This window comes from Chiloscyllium plagiosum, unplaced genomic scaffold, assembly GCF_037043375.1.
Source record: "Chiloscyllium plagiosum isolate Xiang-an unplaced genomic scaffold, Cpla_swu_hap1 HiC_scaffold_20, whole genome shotgun sequence".
In the NCBI taxonomy this organism is placed as follows: domain Eukaryota; kingdom Metazoa; phylum Chordata; class Chondrichthyes; order Orectolobiformes; family Hemiscylliidae; genus Chiloscyllium; species Chiloscyllium plagiosum.
In genome coordinates, this window is record NW_028270158.1 from 41,409,957 (window position 1) to 41,435,909 (window position 25,953).

At 41.0% G+C, this 25,953-nt stretch overlaps 2 protein-coding genes across 2 annotated transcripts in view; both read right to left on the reverse strand.

The window, feature by feature from the left end:
- Positions 1–25,953, reverse strand: part of LOC122560646 (uncharacterized) — a 67,562-nt gene that overhangs the window by 11,700 nt on the left and 29,909 nt on the right. The window lies entirely within an intron of this gene.
- On the reverse strand, positions 3,184–24,334 carry LOC148146605 (uncharacterized). The gene is made up of 2 exons (XM_087998051.1): positions 23,122–24,334; positions 3,184–3,452 (listed from the first exon to the last, which is right to left on the reverse strand). Exons 1-2 carry the CDS (start codon positions 24,332–24,334, stop codon positions 3,184–3,186), a joined length of 1,482 nt encoding a protein of 493 aa, XP_087854177.1.

The window sequence follows — 25,953 nt, forward strand, 5'->3', positions numbered from 1 at the left end:
ACGTACACCGAAATCTTGTGTAATTTTGACCCCACTTCTGGAGCCGATATTTTGGGATCCCTACAAATGGCCTCTGCCAACAATTCAATAACCAATGTAAAAAGCAATGGCGAAAGGGGACAGCCCTGTCGACTGCCCCTAAAAATACTAAAATTGCTTGATTGTACCCCATTGGTGACGACCATAGCGAGAGGGTCACTGTAGAGAACCTTTATCCATCTTATAAAGGCTTTGCCCAAGCCAAATTGCTCTAGAGAATAAAAAAGATACGGCCACTCAACTTGGTCAAATGCCTTCTCTGCATCTAGAGAAATCACCAATCCCTGTATTGACTATTGTTGACAGGCTTGAATTACATTAAGCAGCCTCCAAACAATATTGGAGGATCTGCGGTCCTTTATGAAGCCCATCTGGTCCTCTTTAACAATAGAAAAGCAGTTTCTAGCCTGAACGCAAGAGTCTTAGAGAGGATTTTAAAGTAAACATTTAAGAGTAAAATGGGACTGTAAGAAGCACAGTCCTCTGGGACCTTCCCTTTATTAAGAATAAGCAAAATATTGGCCTTTCTTAGAGATGGCGGGAGACGATTATGACTGTACAAGTCGTTGAACATGTTGGGCATTGGGCCTGACACTATGTTTATTAATTTGTTATAAAATTCGTTAGGAAGTCCAGCAGGACCAGACACCTGTCCACTCTTAAGCTGCTTCACAGCTTCCTGCACCTCTTGTTCTGATAACGGAGCATTGAGAAAAGACTCTTTTTCGGGGGGTCACACCTGGAATCTCCAGATCCTCGATAAAGGACTCCATCTTGGCCCGCCCTTCCTCACAACCCTCAGATTGGTATAATTCAGAGTAAAATCTCTGAAATGCCACATTGATCGTTTTAGAATCATGTTAGGTTCCCAGCATCTTCCCTAATTGACGTAATGGCTTGGGGGACATTTTATTTCCTGGCTAGATACGCTAGGTACTTGCCCAGTTTGTCACCATGCTCATACAACCTGTGTTTTTTAAGCACCTTCTTTGCTGTCTGCGTGAGCACAGAATTCAATGCAGACCATGGCACCGTAATCCTCTGTAACTTGGACAATGAGAGCCTGTCAAAGTAAGCCTTCGCGGCTGCCTTTAACCATGCTTCAAAGAGACGTTGCTGCTCGCCTTTCTGCCGCCTCCTATTGGTAGAGTAGGAGATAACTAACCCCCTGGCATAGGCTTTGGCGGTTTCCCAAAATATGGACGGGCTACTAGCCGAGCCCGAATTAGGAATGCCCTAAATTCCTTTGTGAAGTACTCCACAAACTTATTATCCTTAAGAATAAAGGGATCTATTCACCAGTGCCTCGGGCCCACTATAGCATCCTTAATCTTAAACAACAGGTGCACTGGAGCGTGATCAGAGATGGTAATATTACCAATTGTACAAAATGCCACCAAGTCCATGGTTGCCACAGGATCAGAAAAAAAAACAATCCTGGTGTGACATCTGTGTGGATTGGAAAAAAATGTAAAATCCCTGCCTGTAGGGTGGAGAAATCTTCAGACATCCACCAACCCTAACTCCACACGTAGATCCATTATTTGTTTAGTTTGTACAGAGGGTGTTGAGGGGCCTTTGGGCAACCTGTCTACCGTGGGATCCATAAGACAATTAAAATCTCCCCCAATGGTAATATGCTGAGGCTAGAGACTGATCAATTTAGAGAACGCATCCACCAGAAACTTGAGGGGATGGACTGGAAAGCGGTAAACATTTTAAACACCATATTCTTCCCCATTATCAGGGCTTTGAGGATTACAAACCTCCTATGTGTGTCTTTCACACACTAATAACTTAAATGGGAGATTCCTCCTAACTAATATAACCACACCCCTACCTCTGGTATTAAAAGATGAAAAGTAAATCCGATCAAAGCCGTTCTGCTCCCTATCATCCAAGTGGGTCTCCTGTAATAAAAGCAATATCCATCTTTTCCTTCCTAAGACTCAAAAGTACCTTTTTCCTCTTAATTGGTGAGTGACTCCTCTTGATGTTCCAGGTACACCAGTTAACCAAGTCATTAGACATAACCTTCTGCAGTAACATTTAGCTTCCAGAGAGGAGGAACTCGAATTACAAATCACCGAGCCTTAGTGTTGCAAGATCCATCAAACAAAGAAACTACATAAACTAAATCCACTACAATTAACAAGCCTACAAAGCTATCAAAGACTATTTACAACAAAAACCAAAAAAAAACCCCAATATATAAAGCACTAGTGGTGCTGAATAGGGGAACTCACCCCTTCCCAAAAGGGCATCTACACATCCCAAAACTCCACTTCCCATCCCACTGCCAATACTGCATCCAGAGCTCTTAAATACCTGAACTGGGCATAAACTACCCGTAAGTAGGCACCTAGCCATTCCAACCATTTTTCCTCCTCCTAGCTAGAGCCGCAGCTTAAACACAAGCAGCAAAGGAAGAAAATACACCATGGATAACAATGTAAACAAAGAAATTTGGAAAAAGAATTAAGTATCCCATCCATCCTTTGGTATAACTTAACTTAGAAATTGGAAGTAAATGTCCCAGCCACCCCAGAGCATAGTTTAGACCAGATTATAACCAACAAAAAATAGGAAAGCCCTGACTGGACTTGCTCTTCTTTTCAAGAAAAGTAGAGACATACCCAAAGAACACTAGTATTTGTACATACTAAATTGTTCAGATTAAGTTAATTCATCCACAAAGTCTTTTGCTTTCTCCGACATGTCAAATAGATATACAGATTCATTTAAGGTGAGGCGAAGCATCGCTGGATACCTCAGAGTACTGGATCCCGAGCTCTCTCAGTCTTTTCTTGATACTATCATAGGATTTTCTTTTCAGTTCACTGCCACTGAGGAGTCCTGGAAGAACATAATCTTAGAGCCCTTGTAAAATTGGGCCTTCAGATCCTTCCTCTGGATTCTGGAAGCTTCCACGACTCTGTCTTTATCTTCCACAACTCTGTGATGAGACAGCAGCAAGATACAATGAGGACTTTGGTCCAGACCTGACCTCCGCACCATAACCTGGTGAGCCCCCTCAATCTTCAAGCTACCCATTTCAGCCTGCAGGTTAAGGAATTTCGGCAACCAGCCCTCAACAAATTCCACTGGTCACTCACCTACCTTACTCTCTGGCAAACCAATGATCTAAATATTTTTTGTCCTGCCCTTGTTCTCAAGGTCATCAACCTGGTCAAGCAAATTATGGATCTGTGTCTCTAGGGCCTGGATCCTGTCCTTGGAGGAACCAGTATCAGCTTCCACCACTGTGACTCTGCGTTCTACTTCATCTGTCCTTTTCTCAAGGTCTCCCAGCAGTTGTTCATGCTTCTGCAGCATGATAGAGATCAGGGCCAGCTTCTCCTCTATCTGCTTCCCAACATCTTGTGAAATTTCGAGACTTCCTTTACCAGGACCTGGTAGGAAATAGAGCCTGAGGATGCTGCAGGCTGGGCCACGGGCCCAGCGTCACACGTACCTGCTCCCTTCTTCGGCATCCCTGGACAGTGAAAATCAAGGTAAGTTTTTCTTTAACAGTTTCCTGTGACTCCATGACCTTTCTAGAGTCCCAGGATATCGCGGTGATCTGGGTAGGGCGGGTTAGGACTTTGTCCTACTTGTGATGAGGTGCGGAGCTCTGTAACGCAATCTTTCTAGATTGCCATCATCTTGGATACCGTCTGGAAAAGTTTTGATGTGAGATTTGTCACATCCACATGAGAGCAGATGGGACATTGGTTTAATCAATCATTTCAAAGACGACACCTCTTACAATGAAGCAGTCTCTCAGAACTGAAGTAACAGCTTGAACTTGTGCTTCAACTCTCAACCTTCTGGATCAGAACTCAAAAGAACTGTTCCTGAGCTGTGGCCAAAGGAATTAAAACTAACACTGGCCTCAAACTATGATTATGGTCAGATTCAATGAATTCTCTCCTATCCCACTTTCTATAAAGGATGGATTGTAATTTTCTGTTGTACAGATTTAAATGCAGTTTTTTCTTTATTTGTTTATTGTACTATTTAAATGTGAAACTGTACCACAATTGTTTTAAACTGTACCACAATTGTTTTATGACTGTAAAGAAACCTGAAAATATTTGAAACTTAATATAGGAGTTATTGCATGGAAGCAGAAATGAACAGAACAAACACATATTTCTGAGTTAAAAATCACACAACACCAGGTTATAGTCCAACAGGTTTAATTGGAAGCACACTAGCTTTCGGAGCGACACTCCTTCATCAGGTGATAGTGGAGGGCTCGATCGTAACACAGAATTTATAGCAAAAATTTACAGTGTGACGTAACTAAAATTATACATTGAAAAATTGATAGTCTGTTAAGCCTTTCATCTGTTAGAATACAGTGATAGTTTCACTTCTTTCATGTGTAAATCACAAAACCTTTTTTTAAAAGTTGCATTCTCGGGTTAGCTGTTAACAATGGTGATAGCTAGACAATATGTTGAAGGTGTAGGCCCCCTGTGTTCTCTGTCTATGCCATGATGTTTAGATTGATTCTAATCTAAAAAGTGAGATAACAGAGTTTTACATAAATTCATGCAGTTTTTGAGCTCAGAATTCTACATGAATGCATGTAGTTTTTGCTATAAATTCTGTGTTACGATCGAGCCCTCCACTATCACCTGATGAAGGAGCATCACTCCGAAAGCTAGTGTGTTTCCAATTAAACCTGTTGGACTATAACCTGGTGTTGTGTGATTTTTAACTTTGTACACCCCAGTCCAACACCGGCATCTCCAAAACATATTTCCGAGTCAGACATCTCATCGATCATAGACTTAAGGGGTGAAGTTACGAGAGATTAGACAAATTAGGCCTTTATTCTCTAACAGTTAGACAGATAAGGGATGATATAATCAAAGTATTCAGGTTTTAAACAGGGAAGACAGGATAGATAAAGATAAACTTATTTCTCCTGTTTGAAGATTCTAGAAACAGCAGGAATGGTCTCAGAATTAGGACCAGGTCATTCAGGAGAGAAGTTAGAAAGGACTACTACATGCAAAGGGTAGTGTTGGTCTGGAACATTCTTCCTTAAATGGCAGTCATTGCTAATTTAATTGGTAAATTTAAATAAAAGACAGATAATCTTTTATTAAGCAAGGGTATCAAAGGGTATGGACCCAAGATAGGCATATGGAGTTAGGCCACGGTCAGCTGTGATCTTATTGAATTGGAGAGTAGTCTTTAGTTGCTGTATGGCCTATTCCTGTGAAGATGTCTTTTCTATTAATGATTGACAGTTGCTTAAAAATATTTGGAATGTAATGCAACTGCCTTAAGTCCTGTTTGTCTACTAAAATCCAGAAGGCTAGGCAGTATCAGGAGCTGGAGAAGTCAACATTTCGGGTATAACCCTTCTTCAGGACATTATAATTTAGGTTACAAAACTAGGTTACAATAAATGGGTTTGATTCTCCCTCTTGCACAGGGATACTAAAATCAGAAACTTTTCGGAGCCGAACTCCATACCTGAAGATGAAACAGTAACTCACTAGAATTTCCACCAGCATGTCCTCTTAAGTTATGCAGAAACAAATTCTCTATCTGATTAGAGCTAGTGGGCAGACTCTTGAACATGAAGCAAAATTAGAGACTTTTCACATGAAGGAACAGCAAGACATTCAACATGGAGGTGGGAGGAAATTCCAAGACAGGATAAACTATGACTGCTTGTGCATTCAGAAAGATTGGGAGGGCCTGCAGGCTTGCTGGGATCACTGGCCTTCACTAGGTGTGCACATCAAAATTAAAAACATTTGTACACAGCAAATGTCTAGGTTCTAGAATACATTACCTGGAAATGTGGAGGAGATTCAGTCATGGAATCCAAAAAAAAAATTCAAATATGCAGATAAAGAGAACAAAACAAAATTGCATGCATTCTATGGAGAGGGGACTAGAGTACAGGACAAATTAAATTGGCTTTGTGGAGACTCAGCATGGGCTTAAGGGCCAAGTGACCTATGTTATAACCATCTGATTATCTAACAAGGGATGGTAACTAATGGTAATATTATTGGATTGATCTGCAGTTCAAATCCTAGGTGGAAACAGATCATAATACAGCAACATTTAGCCAATATGGGCTACCCAGGGAGATTCAGTCAGACCAAGAGTCTAATTTTACTCTGAGATTATTTAAGGAAGTATGGACAATTTAGGCATGCAGCACTTTAAATCAAGTGCATACCATCCTGAATTCCAGGGAACCTTGGAAAGGTGGCATGAGACACTGAAGACCATGTTACTCAAATGATTGGGATAAAGGTATTCCATTCATATTGTTTGCCATTAGAGATACCCCAAATGAATCTACTCAGTTTATTCCCTTTGAATTAATATTTGGACGCGAAGCGAGAGGGCCTTTGAAACTAATTAAGGAAAAATTGAAAGAATGGAAGTCAGAGATCTCACATTGGATTACGTATTGGAGGCGAGGGAGAGATTAACAAAGGTAAGTAAATTGGCTAAACAGCACCTGAGGAGGGCGCATCAGAGTAAAGTAGGAAGCAGATAAACCCGAAAATTCAGACTTTTTTCCATGGTGATGACATATTAGTATTGTTACCAGTGGTAAGTGATTCCTTCAAAGCCAAGTTTAGTAGATCCCTATCAAATTGAGAAAAAGTTGAGTCAGATAAACCATCTGGTAAAGATGCCGGAGAGAAAAACATTGTATTGGGTATGTCATGTGAATATGTTGAAACCTTACTGTAGGGACAGGGAACTGGAGAAACGGGTGTTAGTTACTGCCCCAGAGTAGGAATCAAATCCAGATGGTGTGGATTTCGATGTGCCTCAAAACACCTTAAATAATGAGGAAGACCTTGAAGAATGGAGTAAGATAGTGAGGTCTGTGTCTCAGCAGCAAAGAACAGAGTTGAAAGGTTTGTTGCAGCAACATGAGGATATATGCAGGAATAGAATGGGGAGGACTAATACTATTGTGTATGAGGTAGAAGTAGGAAATGTTTTTCTGATAAAACAACACCCCTACAGGCTTAATCCTCAAAGCAGCACAGGTCCAGAAGGAAGTGGCTGTGATGCTCAATGAAGACATCATTGAACTGAGTCGGAGTGAGTGCAGTTCGCCAATCATGCTACTTCCCAAACCTGACTGGACTCAACAATTTTGTGTGGACTATCGGAAGATCAGCGGAAGGTAACAAAATTGGACTCCTATCCAATACCAAGATTGGAGGACTAAATACAGAAAATTGGACAGCCACTTACATCACAAAGTTGGAGTTACTGCATGATTATTGGCAGGTACCTTTATCATAGAAATCAAAAGAAGTTTCTGCATTTGTAACCCCAATGGGCTATATCAATTCGAAGTGATGCCCTTTTAAATGAAGAATGCACCACCCACAATGCAAAAACTCCTGAACAGTTGTGGCCAGATTAAAAAAATTGTGCCATATATCTTGACGTGGTGGTCTTTAGCCATTCATGGAAAGATCACATGGTACAGTTGGCAGTTCTCTTAGGAAGGATTAGCCTATGTGAAGAATGTGAAGAAGGTGGCAATCAAGGACTTTCCACGATCATCCTTGAACAAAAAGGTGCTTCGATTTTTGGGACTGAGCGGAGTCTCCCAGAAATTTGTGCCAAACTTCAGCAGCATGGTGGCACCACTGACAGATTTACTAAGGAAGAACACAAATTTCAGTGGACAGAATAATGCCAGGAGGTATTTGAGAATTTACAAGTCATATCAACTTCCACACCAGTTTTAGCTACACCAAAGTATTTGAAACCCTAACAATGCTAGTGGTATAGGGGCTGGAGCCGTATTGATGAATGATGATGATGATGATGATGAAATTGAACAGCCAACTGGCTACTTTTCAAAGAAACTGAATATACACCAGAAAAAAATACTCCACCATTGAAAAAGAGTTATTGAGTTTGGTATTAGTCTTACAACATTTGAATGCTTATGTGATGAACAATATTTCAGAGATGGTTGTGTGCACAGACCACAGCTCTCTCATATTTTTGGAAAGATTTAAAGACTAAAATATGAGACTATTTCATTGGAGTCTTATGTTATACTTGTAAGTTACAAATTGTACATGTTTCAGATCGTAAAAATGTGATTGCAGATGTGTTATTGCAGATTTAAAAATGTGTAGATAAAATTGGACTGTATCGATTCCAATGATATATATGTGTACAGAATTAATGAGAGGTATAACTTACTACCATTACTATGAAATACATAGGCCATTAATCTAAGAATTTTAAAAAAATAAAGCCGCCTTTTCATTATGATGGTTCATTTATTTCTTGAGGGAGGTGTTGCGAAGTCAAAAGAGTTTATGCTCACTTTAAGATAGAAAGTGTTTTTTTAATTTTAAAGTAAAATTTAAAATACAGCCAGCTGCCAGAACACACAACACCTAGGTGAGAAACAACTATGCTAAGCTTAAATAAGGTTGAATAATAAATAGTTAAATAAATACTTTGTACCAGTTTTTCCAGTGTAAGACAGGAATAACATTCCAAAGTTACTAAATATTCAAAGAAAAAGAGAAGAAATAAACACAATAACTATCATAAGAAGTGCAAAGAAAATTTATAGTGCTAAAGACCAATAGGTTCCATGGACCTGATAGAATATCAGGATATGAAAGAAAGTAGCTACAGAGATAATGGATGCACGAGTGGTAGTCTCACAAGAATCTTTAGATTCTGCAAGTGTCAGAGAACTGATTTATTTAAGAAGGTCAGGAAACAAAAAAAAGGGTAACTACAGGCCACCAAGCTAAATATCTGTTACTGAGAAAATGTTAGAGTCTATTATAAAGGATATCATAGCAGAGTGTTGAGAAATATATATCAAGCAGATTCAGCATTTCATAAAGAATTTGTGATTAAAATTTTCCAGTAAATTTTTCAAAGGAGGTAATAAGTAGGATCGATAAAAGGGAAGGAGTGAATCTAATATTTGGATTTTCAAAAGGTGTTTGATAGGTACCATACATTGAGCTACTCAATAAGATAGGAGCTCATGGTGTCAGAGATAGCAATATTAGCATAGCTAGAGGATTGGTTAACTGCTAGAAGATAGAGTTGGAATAAGAGGGGCATTTTAGTAGAGAAGCACAGGGATCTGTGCTGGGGTCATAATTATTTACAATATATATTAATGACTTGGTTAACAAAACTAAATGTACTATAGCTACGTTTGTTGATTACAAAAATAGGTGTCAAGGCAAGTGGTGAGGATGACAAAGACTGTAGAGGGATACAGATAGGTTAAGTGAGTGACATGAACTTGGCAGATGGAATACAATATTAGGAAATGGGGTTTTGCACTTTAACAAGAAGAATAAAGGAGTTTTTTTTTCCAAAATAGAGGAGATTGCAGAAAGCGGTGAATGGTTTTGGGCTGTTGGTCTGGAGATATGTTGGTATTGAAGTAAGTCCAGAGAAGGTTCACTCGGCTGATACCAGATATGGAAGGACTGTCTTATCAGATGAGTTTGAAAAGGTGGAGTCTGTCACCTTGGAATTTAGAAAAATGAGAGGCAAACTTATGGAAAGATTTTTGGGACACTGACAGTGTAGGTGCAGGAAGGTTGTTTTCCCCTCGGTGGGAGTATCTAGGATCAGAGGGCATAATCCAAGAATAAAGGTTGGCACATTTAGATTAGATTACTTTACAGTGTGGAAACAGGCCCTTCGGCCCAACAAGTCCACACCGACCCGCCGAAGCGCAAACCACCCATACCCCTACATTTACCCCTTACCTAACACTACGGACAATTTAGCATGGCCAATTCACCTGACCTGCACATCTTTGGAACTGTGGGAGGAAACCGGAGCACCCGGAGGAAACCCACGCAGACACGGGGAGAATGTGCAAACTCCACACAGTCAGTCGCCTGAGGCGGGAACTGAACCCGGGTCTCTGGCGCTGTGAGGCAGCAGTGCTAACCACTGTGCCACCGTGCCGCCCACAAAGGGTGAATTTCTTTGGAGTCTGTAGCATTTCTTCCTGCAGAGGCCTTTTGATGTTGGGTCATTAACAATCTGTCTATTTCAGCTTTGAATACACTTAATCAGTAAAGGGAATCAAGGGTTTTGGATAAAGGCAGGAAATGGAATTGAGAATTATCAGATCAGGCACGATTTCATTGAATTGCAGAGCAGATACAATGAGCTGAATGGCCTACTTTTGCTCCTATATATTTTGACAGCTGGGGAATTTGAATTCAATTAATTGATTAATCTGGAATGATATGGTCTCAGTAATGATAATCATGAAAACCCAATCTGGTTCTCTTACCGACTGGGAGGAAAACTGTCATCCTTATCCAGATCCACTTTGTGCTTTACTCCAAACTTTGAAATGACTTAGCATTTGTAGGTAGTTCCCCACTACCTGCTCAAGGGCGATTTTGGATGGGCAATAAATGCTGGCCTTGCTGGCAAAGCTCACACTTGAAGAAACTGGATTCAGTTTGAGCCTTAAATGTGCCTAACCAACTATCACATATGAGTAGGTAACCTTGCTTGCCCCAATCTGACAACTGGACAAATGAGTCACAGAAAATGAGGCACATCGAAACTCACATCATTAAACACTTATTCTAGAGTATACTCCACCATTGTAGAAAAATAATGGAGCAACTTAAAGTACAAGCAACAATGCAACACAAGATAAAGCACATACTTTTTTCCATAGTTTTATCTTTATTCCTTAAATAAACAGGAGTTGAACAGACCATTTATATTCACATGTGCAGGTAGATGGGGTCTTAAGATGACCACTTATTAACAACATAGTGCTCCCAACAATGCAGTACTACAGTGAAGGATCAACTTAGATTACATACTCATATCTATAATGGAACTTGAATTCACAAGCAAACACTAAAGTACTGAATCCAACAACACTTGCTTTTCGTGACAAAATACAATTTTGAGGAATGGCAGCAGTTACAGCTACGTAACATATGAAGTCTGTTCACTCACTCAAAATCTTGGAAGTAGGACAAATGACAATATTCGCTCTACTATCAGTTTTTAAAAAAATGACAATGACACATCAAATGCAGGTGATGTTACACGAGTACCTGAAGTACAGTTGTCCTGCTAAAGTCCAGTATCAAAAAAAAAGTATTCTTAAATAGCCTGTGGAAGCAATACAATACTCACATCCCTTAATATACAAGCATTACAACTATGGACTATTTCTTTGACTTCTGACAAGGACAGTCTACACATTAGCCACTAATTACATGATCCAGATTTAAGACATATTGGTTGATTCATACTTTAGTTTGGCTAAGTTGGAGTTATGCTGAGTCTTTCAGAGGTTGTTGAAAGGCCTAGCAAGTTTTCATGCCAAATCATATCCAAACATGCCTCATTATTTACCTACCCCACACCATTGGGGGGGGGGGGGGGGGAGCTCTCATTTCTGATTTCCCACTCCATTTTACCATGTGCCATTCCCAGAATAACTCAGTACTGAGTGGATATCATGGAACTCACTGGGATCTCTGCACATTAAGTCTTCCTTAAAAGCCAACTGTACACCTGGACAAGCACTGTCAGTTCAGAATTGCCGCGTGTTTGGTCACATCCATCTGTGGATGCCATCTTGAATATTTCATACTTTATCTTCTCACCCTTCCAGATTTAACAATTACTGTCTAAAATACATATTTTCTAAAACCAATCAGTGCAGAGATTTTCTTTCCCTCTACATAGTGTACACGTACACGTGTGAAGTTATTTAGAGTGGTAAATATTCATAATATCATATTTCAAACTGTATTAACTGCATCTTTACTGAGCCTTATTTTATAAACTAATAATTTTATTAAGAAACAGATTAATGGATTTTTTTGTGAACCTAACAGAGAAGACTGAAAATTGGCCACTTTTAAATTATTTACCCAATTACCAATGTGTGTTGTGACCAGTGGAGTGGTGGGACTACAGAGAGACAGTGCATTTCTCCAGCCTTATTTGAAACAGCTATTTATGACAACTGCATTCCACATTACACTGTGGTCTCTGTCACCCTCTGTGTCCTGACTTTAAATTTTTTAAAATCCTAATCAGAAGATTGTAAATCATATCTCTAGCTCTCCAAATAGAACCTTGAATTTTGATATCGCTGTGGTGAAACTCCGCTGAAAGTGTGTTCCCTTGTAAGGCACTTCTCCTCAGCCTCTTGGTCTCGAAGGATGTAGGCAAGTTGAAGTATTTAATTGTGTAGCCAAAAGTCTCCTGCATGTTAGCTGCAAACTGGATGGGATAACTGTTCCTTCTCGTCCTCCTCAGCGTCTAATCACAGGTTTCTTTCCTCTCGCTGCTGCTTTAAGCATGATTTTTGTCTTGAGGAAAACAAAACACGATCTGGTGGGAGGGAGTCTGTGATTTCAGGAGGTGTCATGCTAGGCATGAGACACCGAATCTGTGGTTGGAGGTGTCCCTCACAGGTTTGTTTCTTCCACACTCATTACTCCTCCAAATACACAGGGGTGACACTTTTTTTTTAATATTTGACGGTTTCTTTTGCTCCCTTCCCAATTTTTCACAAGCTGTTTGCCCTGGAAGTGTAGGATCAATAAGATGCACTCCCGTTACATATTAAAGCTCCTTTAATTCAATTTTTCACTCAGGAATGTACAGCACAGGAACAGACCCTTTGGTCCTATTTGTCCATGCCAACCAGATATCCTTACCTAATCTAGTCCATTTGCCAGCACTTCGCCCATATACCTCTAACATTTCCTATTCATTTACCCATTCAAATGCCTCTTAAATGTTGCAATTGTACCAGTCTCCACCACTTCCTCTGGCAGCTCATTCCATACACGCACCACCCTCTATGAGAAACCACTGCCCCTTAGGTCCCTTTTATATCTTTCCCCTCTCACCCTAAGCCTATGCCCTCTAGTTCTGGACTCTCCCACACCAAGGAAAATACCTTGTCTATTTATCCTATCCATGCCCCTCATGACCGTATAAACCTCTATAAGGTCACCCCTCAGCCTCCAGGGAGAACAACCCTAGCCTATTCAGCCACTCCTCTAGCTCAAATCCTCCAACCCTGGCAACATCCTTGAAAATCTTTTTATACCCTTTCAAGTTTTACAACACCCTTCCAATTGGAAGGAGACCAGAATTGCATGCAATATTTCAAAAGTGGTCGAAACAATGTCCTTTACAGCCACAACATGACCTCCCAACTCCTATACTCAATGCTCTGACCAATAAAGGAAAGCAGACCATCTGCCGCCTTCACTATCCTATCTACTTGCAAGTCTATTCTCAAGGAACTGCACTCCAAAGCTTGCTTGTTCAGCAATATTCTCTAGGACCTTACTATTAAGTGTCTAAGTCCTGCTATGATTTGTTTTTCCAAACTGCAGCACCTTGCATTTATCTAAATTAACACCATCTGTCACCTCAGCCCATTGGCTCATCTGATCAAGATCCCATTGTACTTTGAGGTAACCTCCTTTGCTGTCCACTACACCTCCAATTTTAGTGTCATTTGCAAACTTACTAACTACACCTCCTATGTTCACATCCAAACCATTTATGTAAATGACGAAAAGCAGAGGACCCAGCATCGATCCTTGTGGAACACCACTGGTAACAGGCCTCCAGTCTGAGAAGCAATCCACCACCACTCTCTGTCTTCCACCTTTGAGCCAGTTCTATATCCAAATGGCTAGTTCTCCCTGTATTCCATGAGATCTAACCTTGCTAACCAGTATCCGATGAGTAATCTTGCCGAACACCTTACTGAAGTCCATATTGATCATGTCTACCACTCTGCTCTCATCAATCCTCTTTGTTATTTGTTCAAAAAACTCAATCAAGTTCATGAGACATGATTTTCCACAAACAAAGCCATGCTAACTATCCATAATCAGTCCTTGCATTTCAAAATACATGGAAATCCTGTCCCTCAGGACTCTCTCCAACAATTGGCCCTCCATCAATGTCAGGCTCACCGGTCTATAGTTTCCTGGCTTGTCCTCACCACCTTTCTTAAACAGTAGCACCACTTCAGCCAACCTCCAGTCTCCAGCACCTCACCTGTGTCTAATGATGATACAATTATCTCAGCAAGGGGTCCAGCAATCACATTCCTAGGGTACACCTGATCAGGTCATAGAGTCACAGAGATGTACAGCCTTCAGTCCAACTCGTCCATGCTGACCAGATATCCCAACCCAATCTAGTCACACCTGCCAGCACCCGGTCCATATCCCTCCAAACCCTTTCTATTCATATACCCATCCAAATGCCTTTTAAATGTTGCAATTGCACCAGCTTCCATCACTTCCTCTGGCAGCTCATTCCATACATGTACCACCCTCTGTGTGAAAACGTTGCCCCGTAGGTCTCTTTAAAATCTTTCCCCTTGTACCCTAAACCTATGCCTTCTCGTTCTGGACACCCACACCCCAGGGAAAAGACTTTGCCTATTTATACTATCCAAGCCCCTCATAATTTTGTAAACCTCTAAGGTCACCCCTCAGCCTCCAACGCTCCAGGGAAAACAGCCCCAGCCTGTTCGGCCTCTCACTATAGCTCCAATCCTCCAGACCTGACAACATCCTTGTAAATCTTTTCTGGACCCTTTCAAGTTTCACAACATCCTTCTGATAGGAAGGAGACCAGAATTGCACGTAATATTCCAACAGTGGCCTAACCAATGTCCTGTACAGCTGCAACATAACCTCCCAACTCCTGTACTCAATACTCTGACTAATAAAGCAAAGTATACCAAACGCCTTCTTCACTACCCTATCTACCTCCGACTCCACTTTCAAGGAGCTATGAACCTGCACTCCAGCTCTCTTTGTTCAGCAAAACACCCTAGGACCTTACCATTAAGTGTATAAGTCCTGCTAAGATTTGCTTTCCCAAAATGCAGCACCTCGCATTTGTCTGAATTAATCTCCATTTGCCACTTCCCAGCCCATTGGCCCATCTGGTCAAGATCCTGTTGTAATCTTAGCTAAACCTCTTCGCTGTCCACTATACCTCCAATTTTGGTGTCATCTGCAAACTTACAAACTGTACCTCTTATGCTCGCATCCAAACCATTTCTGTAAATGACAAAAATTACTGGATCCAGCACCAATCCTTGTGGCACTCCACTGGTCACAGGCCTCCAGTCTGAAAAACAACCCTCCACTACCACCCTCTGTCTTCTACCTTTGAGCGAGTTCTGTATCCAAATGGCTAATGAGATCTAACCTTGTTATTCAGTCTCCCATAAGGAACCTTGTCGAATGCCTTACTGAGGTCCACATAGATCATATCTACTGCTCTGCCCTCATCAATCCTCTTTGTTATTTCCTCAAAAAACTCAATCAAGTTTGTGAGACATGATTTCTCACACACAAAGCCATGTTGACTATCCCTAATCAGTTCTTGCCTTTCCAAATACATGTATATCCTGTCCCTCAGGATTCCGTCCAACAATTTGCCCACCACTGACGTCAGGCTCACCAGCCTATAGTTCTCTGGCTTGTCCTCACTACCTTTCTTAAACAGTGGCACCACGTTAGCCAACCTCCAGTCTTCCGGCACCTCACCTGTGACTATTGATGATACAAATATTTCAGCAAGAGGCCCAGCAATCACTTCTCTAGCTTCCCACAGAGATCTAGGGTATACTTGATCAGGTCCTGGGAATTTATCCACCTTTACCCATTTCAAGACATTCATGTGGACATTTTTCAAGGTGTCACCATCTATTCCCCCACTTTCTCTATCTTCCATGTCCTTCTCCACAATAAACACTGATGCAAAATACTCATTTAGTATCTCCCTCATCTTCTGCGGCTCCACACAAAGGCCGCCTTGCTGATCTTTGAAGGGCACTAGTCTATCTCTAGTTATCCTTTTGTCCTTAATGCATTTATAAAATCCCTTCGAATTCTTCTTAATCCTATTTACCAAAGCTATCTCATGTTCCCTTTTTGCCCTCCTGATTTCCCTCTTAAGTATACTCCTACTGGCTTTATCATCTAAGGGTTCACTCGATCCATCCTGTCTATACATGATATATTCTTCCTTCTTTTTCTTAACCAAGGCTTCAATTTCTCTAGTCATCCAGCTTTCCCTACACCTACAGTCTTTCCTTTCACCCAAACAGGAATATATTGTCTCAAGACTCTTGTTATCTCAGTTTTGAAGGCTTCCTATTTTCCAGCCGTCCCTTTACCTGTGAACATCTGCCCGCAATTAGCTTTTAAAAGTTCTTGCCTAATACCATCAAAATTGGATTTTCTCCAATTTAGAACTTCAACTCTTAGATCTGGGCTATCCTTTTCCATCACTATTCTAAATCTAATGGAATTAGGTCACTGGCTCCAAAGTGCTCCGCCACTGACACCTCAGTCACCTGCCCTGCCTTATTTCCCAAGAGTAGGTCAAGTTTTGCATCTTCTCTAGTAGGTACATCCACATACTGAATCAGCAACTTTTCTTGTACACATTTAACAAATTCCTCTCCATCTAAACCCTTAACACTATGGCAGTCCCAGTCTTGGAAAGTTAAAATCCCCTACCATAACCATCCTATTATTCTTACCGATAACGGAAATCTCCTTACATATTTGTTTCTCAATTTCCCCATGACTATTGAAGGGTCTATAATACAATCCGAATAACATGATTAGCCCTTTCTTATTTCTCAGTTCAACCCAAATAACTTCCCTGAATTTTTTCCCAGGAATAGCCTCCTTAAGTACAACAGTATTGCTATCCCTTATCAAAATGCCGCTCCCCCTCCTCTCTTGCCCCCCCTTCCTATCCTCCTTATAGCATTTGTATTCTGGAACATTAAACTGCCAGTCCTGCCCATCCCTGAGCCATGTTTCTGTAATTGCTATGATATTCCAGTCCCATGTTCCTAACCATGCCCTGAGTTCATCTGCCTTTTCATTTAAGATACATGAATGGGCAGGCAGCAAAGGGCCACAGGTCCTTCGAAAATAGGCAACAGGTTTAGATAGACGATCTGGACCAACGCAGGCTTACAGGACTAAAGGGCCTGTCCCTATGCCGTAATTTTCTTTGTTTGTTGTTCCGTGAGGCCTTTTGCATTGAAGCAAATGCAGTTTAACTGATCAGTCCTACCCTGTTCTCTGCGTTGTTCCTGCCTGCGCTGACTGTTTGACTCACTCCTTTTCCCCAACTGTACTGTCTCAGCCTGATCTCTTTCCTCACTATTCCCTCCCACCACTTACTAGTTTAAGTCATCCCGAGCAGCTCTAGCAAATCTCCCTGCCAGTATATTAGACCCCACTGCTTCCAAACGGAGGACCTTTTGCACCTAGGATTTCAAAGTCAGGCACACCAACCTAAACTGAAACTATTCTCAATTATTTCCAGGTCAAAAATCTGGAATTCCCTTCCAAACAGCATATAACTTCAACTTTTAGATCCAGTCTATCCTTTTCCATCACTATTTTAAAACTCAGAATTCTGGTTGCTGGCCCCAAAGTGCTCCCCCACTGACACCTCAGTCACCTGCCCTGCCACAATCCCTAATATGAGAAAATCTAACCATCACTCCCGGACATTCAATAGCATTACCCATTATCAATATTATGGTTGTACCAATGACCGGAAACTTAACTGGACTAGCCATAAAAATATTAGAGTCATAGAGATGTACAGCATGGAAACAGACCCTCCGGTCCAACCTGTCCATGCTGACCAGATATCCCAACCCAATCTCGTCCCACCTGCCAGCACCCGGCCTATATCCCTCCAAACCCTTCCTATTCATATACCCACCCAAATGCCTCCTAAATGTTGCAATTGTACCAGCCTTCACCACATCCTCTGGCAGCTCATTCCATTCATGTACCACCCTCTGCGTGAAAAAGTTGCCCCTTAGGTCTCTTTTATATCTTTCCCCCTCATCCTAAACCTATGCCCTCTTGTTCTGGACTCTCCGATCCCAGGGAAAAGACTTTGTCTATTTATCCTATCAATGCCCTTCAATTTTGAAAACCTCTATAAGGTCACCCCTCAGCTTCCTGTAGCTCAAATCCTCCAACCCTGGCAATATCCTTGTAAATCTTTTCTGGACCCTTTCAAGTTTCACAATATCTTTCCGAAAGGAAGGAGACCAGAATTGCATGCAATATTCCAACAGTGGCCTAACCAATGTCTTGTACAGCTGTCATGACCTCCCAACTCCTGTACTCAATACTCTGATCAATAAAGGAAAGCATACCAGACGCCTTCTTCACTATCCTATCTACCTGCGACTCCACTTTCAAGGAGCTATGAACCTGCATTCCAAGGTCTCTCTGTTCAGCAACACTCCCTAGGACCTTAACAGGACTTATACACTTAATGGTAAGATTTGCTTTCCCAAAATACAGCACCTCGCATTTATCTGAATTAAACTCCATCTGCCACTTCTCAGCCCATTGGCCCACCTGGTCAAGATCCTGTTGTAATCTGAGGTAACCCTCTTCGCTGTCCACTACACCTTCAATTTTGGTGTCATCTGCAAACTTACTAACTGTACCTCTTGTGGCAACAGAGGTCAGAGGCTAAGAATTCTATCGTGAATACTTTGTGTCTCCCCAAAACCTGCCCACCATCTCCAAGGAACAAGTCAGATGTGTGATGGATTACTCTCCATTTCTCCGGATTGAGTGCAGCTCCAACAACACAAACAGCTTATTAATTGTTCGGACCTGGTTGGTGACATTCTGGTTTGATGGCAGTGGAATAATCTGCAAGATTGAGTGAAGGTGCTGCTAGTGGGTTTTAAACTAATTTAGTTGAGGAGGTACAATGGGTGGGGATTCACAAATGCAGAAGAAAAGTCAATGTGGCTGGCAGAACATATGTAGACATGTTAAGAGAGCTCAGCAAAGTTGGATGGCATTTATTTTAAAGCAAGGAGTCTTTCAAATAAGGCAGATAATTGGCGGGTGCTTATTCACACATGAGATATGATCAAAGCTGTTATGGAGATATGGTTGAGGCAGGGGCATGACTAGCTGCTCAATATTGTAGAATATAGAATCTTTAGATGAGATAGGCAGGTGGAGGTGGTGTTGCAATAGTGATCAATGAATCACTGTCTCTAATAAGGAGGGATGACATCTTAGACTGCTCCTCAATGGAGGCCACATTGCTTTTTTTAAAAAAAGCAATCACTTGTTGAGAGTGTATTTTAGACCTCCCAAAAGTCAGAAATATATAGAAGGCCAGACCTTGAAAGGGTTCAGAAAATATTTACAAGGATGTTGCCAGGGTTGGAAGATTTGACCAATAGGGAGAGGCTGAATAGGCTGGGGCTGTTTTCCCTGGAGCGTCAGAGGTTTCGAGGATCATGAGGGGCATAGATAGGGTAAATAGAGGGTAAATAGAAAAGGTCTTTTCTGTGAGGTGGGAGAGTCCAGAACTAGAGGTTTAGGGTGACAGAGGAAGATATAAAAGAGACGGGGCAACTTTTTCACACAGAGGGTAGTGCGTATGGAATGATCTGCCAGAGGAAGTTGTGGAGGCTGGTACAATTACAGCATTTAAAAGGCATCTGGATGGGTATATGAATAGGAAAGTTTTAGAGAGATATGGGCCAAGTGCTGGCAAATGGGACTAGAATAGGTTAGGATAACTGATTGGCGTGGACGAGTTGGACTGAAGGGTCTGTTTCCATGCTGTATATCTCTACGACCTGTATGCAAATTTTAGGAGTGTAAAAATAACTCGTAATAGAAGGGGATTTCACCTTCCTCAATATTAACTGGGATAGATAAAGTGTGAAAGGGTTAAAGAGATGGAATTCTTAAAATGTATCCGAGGAGAGATTTTTTTAACCAGCAACCAAGCCAGAGTACCTTAGGACCACTCTCAAAGAGATGATTGGTGCAGAGTTTAACTGGAGAATCACAAGGGCAAGGTTGAGAAGGAGGTACCTTCATTGTAACCTCAGCTGTTGCAGGAATTGAACATGTGCTGATGGTGTCACTTTGCATTGCAAACCAGCTATTCATTTGGCATGAGTTCAGTTGGTTGAATGCTGATTTATGATGCAGTGACACCAATAGCTCAAGTTCAATTCTCAAGTCACTTTTCAACCTTGCCTGAGGAGTGGAGACCCTTAAGTTAAATGCACCACTAGTCATTGCTCTTTAATGAGAAAGTAGTCCTGTGGCCCCCTGGCACGATGGGAACTTTTCCTTCACTTTGAGCCAGCACGTAGAAAATCTTACAGGAGATGGGTCAGTGCTGGATCTAATTTTAGGAAACAAAGTCAGGCAAGTGTCACTGGGAGATCATTTCAGTGACAGTGACCTTACTCAGTAAGATCGGAGATAGCCATGTAAAAAGGACAAATCTGGATTAGAAATAAATGCTTTGAATTGGTCTCAGACCAATTTTAATTTGATTAGACAACATTTGGCCAAAGTGGATTGGAAGCAGCTATTTATAGGAAATTCAAAGCAGAGAGTGTCTTACGGCAATTACTAAGGGTTCAGAACACCAGAAACATTTGAGCCATTTAGAAAGTGTAGAGGGTTACTTAAAGAAATTAAGGAAGTGAAGAGGGGGCAGAAAAGAAAACTGGTGGGTAAATAAGACAAATCCAAAGACATTGTATAAAGTATGTGAGAGGGCCAGAGGATATTTGAGAGGAAACTGAGTAGGACCCATGAGGGAACAAAGTGGCAAACTGTGGTTGGAACTAGAAGACAGGTAGGGTTTTAAATGAGTATTTTACATCCGTATTCACGATAGGGAAGAACGAGGTAGAGAGATCAGGGAAGTGGATTGTGAGATATTTAAGCAAATTAAGTTCAAGGAGGAGGTATTAGCAGTCAAAAAGTAAATAAATTCCAAAGGTTCAGATGAGATGCAGGAGGTAAGGGAAAAGATTGCTGGAGCCCCAACATTAATTTTCAAGTCCACTCTGGACAAAGGAGAGATGCCAGAGGACAAAGTGAGGTCTGCAGATGCTGGAGATCAAAGTTGAAACTTTATTGCTGGAACAGCACAGCAGGTCAGGCAGCATCCAGGGAACAGGAGATTCGACGTTTCGGGCACAGGCCCTTCTTCAGGATGCCAGAGGACAACTAACTTGGTACAACTAATCATGAAGGGTGGCAGGGGAAAACCAGGAACTACAGGCCAATGAGTCTCACATCTGTGGTGGGAAACTATTGGAAAACATTTCTGAGGGACAGAATTAATTGTTACTTGAAGAAGCAATAATTAATCGCGGATTGTCAGCCTTTGTCAAGGAGGAGACCATGTCTGGCAGAAGGTGACTAGTTGCATAGTTGAAAGTAGTGCAATGAATGTAGTCTACATCGACTTTAAGGCTTTTGACAAGGTCTCTGGTGAGATCCTGGACAATTTGCCAAGTTAGATCCAAAATTCGCTTAGCGGCTGAAGGTGAAGGACGAAGTTTGACTGGAAGTCTGTATCTAGGGGCATACCAGAAGGTTCGGTGCTTTGTCCCTTGCTGTTTACCATGTACATTAATGATCTGGATACTAAAGTTAAGAGGATTCATCAATTGGATTACAGATGTCACAAAGTGGTGGTGTGACAAATAGCAAGGAAGAAATCTTAGATTAGGATGATATAGACACACTGACAATGGAATTTAATCCTAAAAAAGTGTGAGCAAATGTATTTTGGGAGAACTAACAAGACAAAGAGCGCAGAATGAATAATAGTGCTGTAGGACATACACAGGATCAGACGGCATCTTGATGTGCATATCAGCAGTTCCCTGAAAGCAATAGAGCAGGTGAATTAGAAGGCACATGGAATAATTACCTCTAAATGGTTGAGGGACTGAATAGAAGAGCAATATAATGGACCTGTATAAGACATTAATAAGGCATCTTCCAAATCTGTGACCTTTAACACCTAGAAGGAGAAGGACAGCAGCAACATGAGAAAACCATCACCTTAAATTTCCCCTCCAAATCATGCACCATCCTAATTTGGCATTACATCGCCATTTCTTCACTGTCACTGGGTCAAAGTCCTGGAATTCTTTTTCCATTAGCAGTGTGTGTGTGTGTGTGATTACACCCCAAGAGCTGCAGATGTTCACATAAGGCAGCTTAACACCACTACCTTCTTCAAAGGAATCAGGAGTAATAAATGTTGGCACAGCAAATTGACCGTCAACATCCCATGAATGTATAAATGAAGAACCCCAGCAGGTAGGAATATTTCACCAATACCTTCAAGGGCAATTAAGAATGATCAATGAATGCTGGCCTTGCCAATGATGCACACATTCCATGAGCAAATAGTTCTAATGATAGTAAATAAAAATAAATTAATAAGTAACTGGAATGTTTCAAAGTACCATGTGTATAGTTACCATTCTACACCAAAAATACCAACAATAGTAAGTTAACACTAAAAGTCCTGCAGACGACTTTGGTTGGCAGCAGAAAACCTCCCCTACAGAGTATCATAATTCCAAGTCTAACTGCAATTTTTAAAAAACTGACTGGAAAATCATCTCTTTTATCTGCAAATCTTCTCCGGGTGAGGACTCCCATAAGTTTATGGGGCCGAAAAAAGAATAATTTCAGTCAAGGTTTAGTCAGAAAATTAAACCTCGACTGAAATAATTCTTTTTTCGGCCTCATTGACCAACTTACTTAACCTCAGAAAGATACATGTTGAAATCAATGATTATAGCAAGATATTAGAGAAGACGACTAAGGTTAGGACATGGACCTTATTTATAAAACGGTTTGATGCCACCATAGAAAATAGTATAGTAGAAGTGTGAAATTAGGAAGTTTGAAAGGATCCAAATCCATCTTGTGTTTTTTTTCTTTCAACTGGTTGAAAAAAGTCTACTATCAATATTGGTGATAATCAAAAAAGCTTCTCATTCATATCAGTTTCTGTTTATGCTGTCATAAGTAACAAACACAATAGTTGCTTTTGGAATATTAACCAAATGTTACAAAAACTTAGCGAGAAATTTCTACTCAATCTATTTGCACTCAAACAGTTAGGATTGTTTTATTGCATACACTAAAATACCTATAATAAAATTTACCTGCTCAAATTCTGGCTGAAGTGATCTTGTATCCCATAAATCGTCCTGCCACTTGTGAGGACTGTCAAAATGAGACATGTTATGAATGCAATTAACATCACTTTTCATCTGTTTCCATTCACATTGTTTCTCCAGTCTCCATTTTACAGGTTCTCCACTGTTGTCTGTATTCATCTGATAGCCAGCATTTTCTACATTAAGTACCTTGTGTGTAGTTTTAGGCTCTTTGCTGTAAAATGCCGCTGACTGCAATGTGCACAAACCAACTGGTAACTGCCTCTCTGAATTGTGTGTACAGGAACTGATTTCAGACTTTCTACAACTTGGAGTATGATTACTTTTGAAAGCCTCAGGAAATGAATTTGGGAATACATCTTTTACAACTACTTCACGGCTGGTATCTATATTAGCTACTAAGGGCTCACTGGCTGGAAGCAGACACAGTGCTTTATCAGTTTCTGTGAGTTTATTCATCAAATCTGTTCTCATTTTTGCAATATGCATCAAGTTCCTAGAGTCTCTACTGTCTGCATTTTTAGAATTGGCTTCACTCAAGTTGGAGTCATTCAAAAAAGAAAAGAGACTGCCATCACTGCTTGAACTTTCGTCATATGATGTAAACCTACTTTCTCTGCTATTGGTAGGTGATGAACTCACATCATCCGTACTGGACACATCATCTCTTTCCATATAATGGCTGAGAGACAAAGGAACTGACTGTTTATCAAGTCTTGGGGATGGTGGTTTGCAGCTATCCATGCTTGAATTTTCTGGATCACTGAGTTTGTGTTGGGTCTGAAACTTAAAATGCAATAAACTGAATTCTTCAAAACCCAATCTTCCATCTCCATCTGTCTCTGGGTTAGCCCAGGAGCGAATCTGGTTTTCACCAATGTGGCTCTTTTCTGTGCACAAATTCAAATTTAGTTCTGTGTCAGTCTCACTACATTTGTCTCCATTGGCTGTCTGAAGTGACAGTGTCAGTTCATTAAGCATCTGAGGTGTAGGAGAATCAACTTCCTCTACAATGCAGGCCTCCAAACTATCATTGTCCATTGACTCACTTATCTGAAATCTGACCAGGTTTGTACCTAACTGGTCACTCGTAGACAGTTTATCAGAATTCTCCAAGTACAGGGAATTGCTGTCTGACTGCAGTAGTGCTGAACACATTCCGTCTCCCATTCTGGTATCCATGCTGTATGTCTGCTGTAAAAATGAGTCAAATTTGTTTAAGTATTATTTTCTACTAAAGTTTAAAAGCCAGCCATCATGTCTGTCCTGAAAACAGCTAAATTCTTAAACATCATAAGGTTTGTTCCTTAAATTAAACTTTTCCCTCCATACCTCTAGATATAAAGCATTCCTATAAGGTACATAGCACATTTGGGAATTGCAACAAGACAAGGGAATACAAAGAAATAGGAGGTGACTGAGTGATATGGAGGACACAGGAACCTTGGAAGGTCATCTATACAGATTCTTAAAAGATAGGAGGACAAAGTTGATAAAATGGTTCATGAAGTATATGTCATGCCTTTCCTTATTAGCTGATATTTAGACTTCAACAATAGGCATGATATGCTAGAACTGTATACAATACTAGTTAGACCACAGCTTGACTACTGCATGCAGTCCTGGTCAATATAGCAAAAAATGTGATTGACTGGAGAGGTGCAAGGGGACTGGAGAATTGTAGCTATGAGCAAACATTGAACAGAATGTGGCTTTTTATCTTGAAACAAAAAAAAACAAAACTGGGTGATTTAACTTAGGTGTATAAAATCATGATAGATCTGATTATGGACAATCTATTTGCTTTAAATGAGGTCAAAAACAAGGGGTATAGATTTGAAGTGACTGTAGCAGGACTAATGTGGTGAGGTGGGTAGGGGGTTAGTGAGGGAATCATTTTATTCCAGCCAAGCAATAAACTCACAGTTGTACAGCACGGAAACAGATTCTTTGGTCCACCTTGCCCATGCTGACCAGATATCCTAAATTAATTAGGATAACTAGATTAATCTAATTTTGCCAGCATTTGACCCATATCCCTCTAAACCTTTCCTATTCATATTCCCATCTGGATGCCTTTTAAATGTTGTAATTGTACTAGCCTCTATGACTTCCTTTGGGTTAGAGAAAAACATGTTGGAATCCAAGGTAGATCAAGCAGGAGGCTGAAAAAACACAGCAAACCAGGCAACATCAGAAGGTGGAGAAGTCAACATTTCAGATGTAACCCTTCTTCAGAACTGGGGGTGGGGGCAGAGTGCTAAGATAGGGATAGGTGAACATAGGTAGATGGTACCTGGTTGGTCGATGGGAGGAATGAATCCATTTGATATCTGGAAGGAAGGGTCAATCAGAGGAATGGAAAGGAAGAGGAGGGGTTGGGAAGGGAAGGTATTTGAAATTGGAGAACTCAATGTTGAGTCCTCAGGACTGTAGGCTGCCCAGGCAAAGATGAGGTGTTGTTCCTCCAATTTGAGGTCTGATTTGTTGTGGCAATGGAGATGGCCAAGAATGGTCATGTTGAAAAAGGAGTGGGAAGGGAAATTAAAATGGGCGGTAACTGGGAGGTCAGGTCGGCCCCTGTGGGCCCAGCAGAAACACTTGACAAAATGTGCCAAGTATGTTTGTTGTCCCCGATGTACAGACCTGAGGACTCAACGTCAAGTTCTCCAATTTCAAATAACCTCCCTTTCCATCTCGCGACTCCTCCCAGGCCCTCTCCACCCCTTTATTCCTGATCAACCCTTCCTTCCAGCTATCAACCAAGTTGCACCATCTACCAATGTTCACCTATCCCTCCC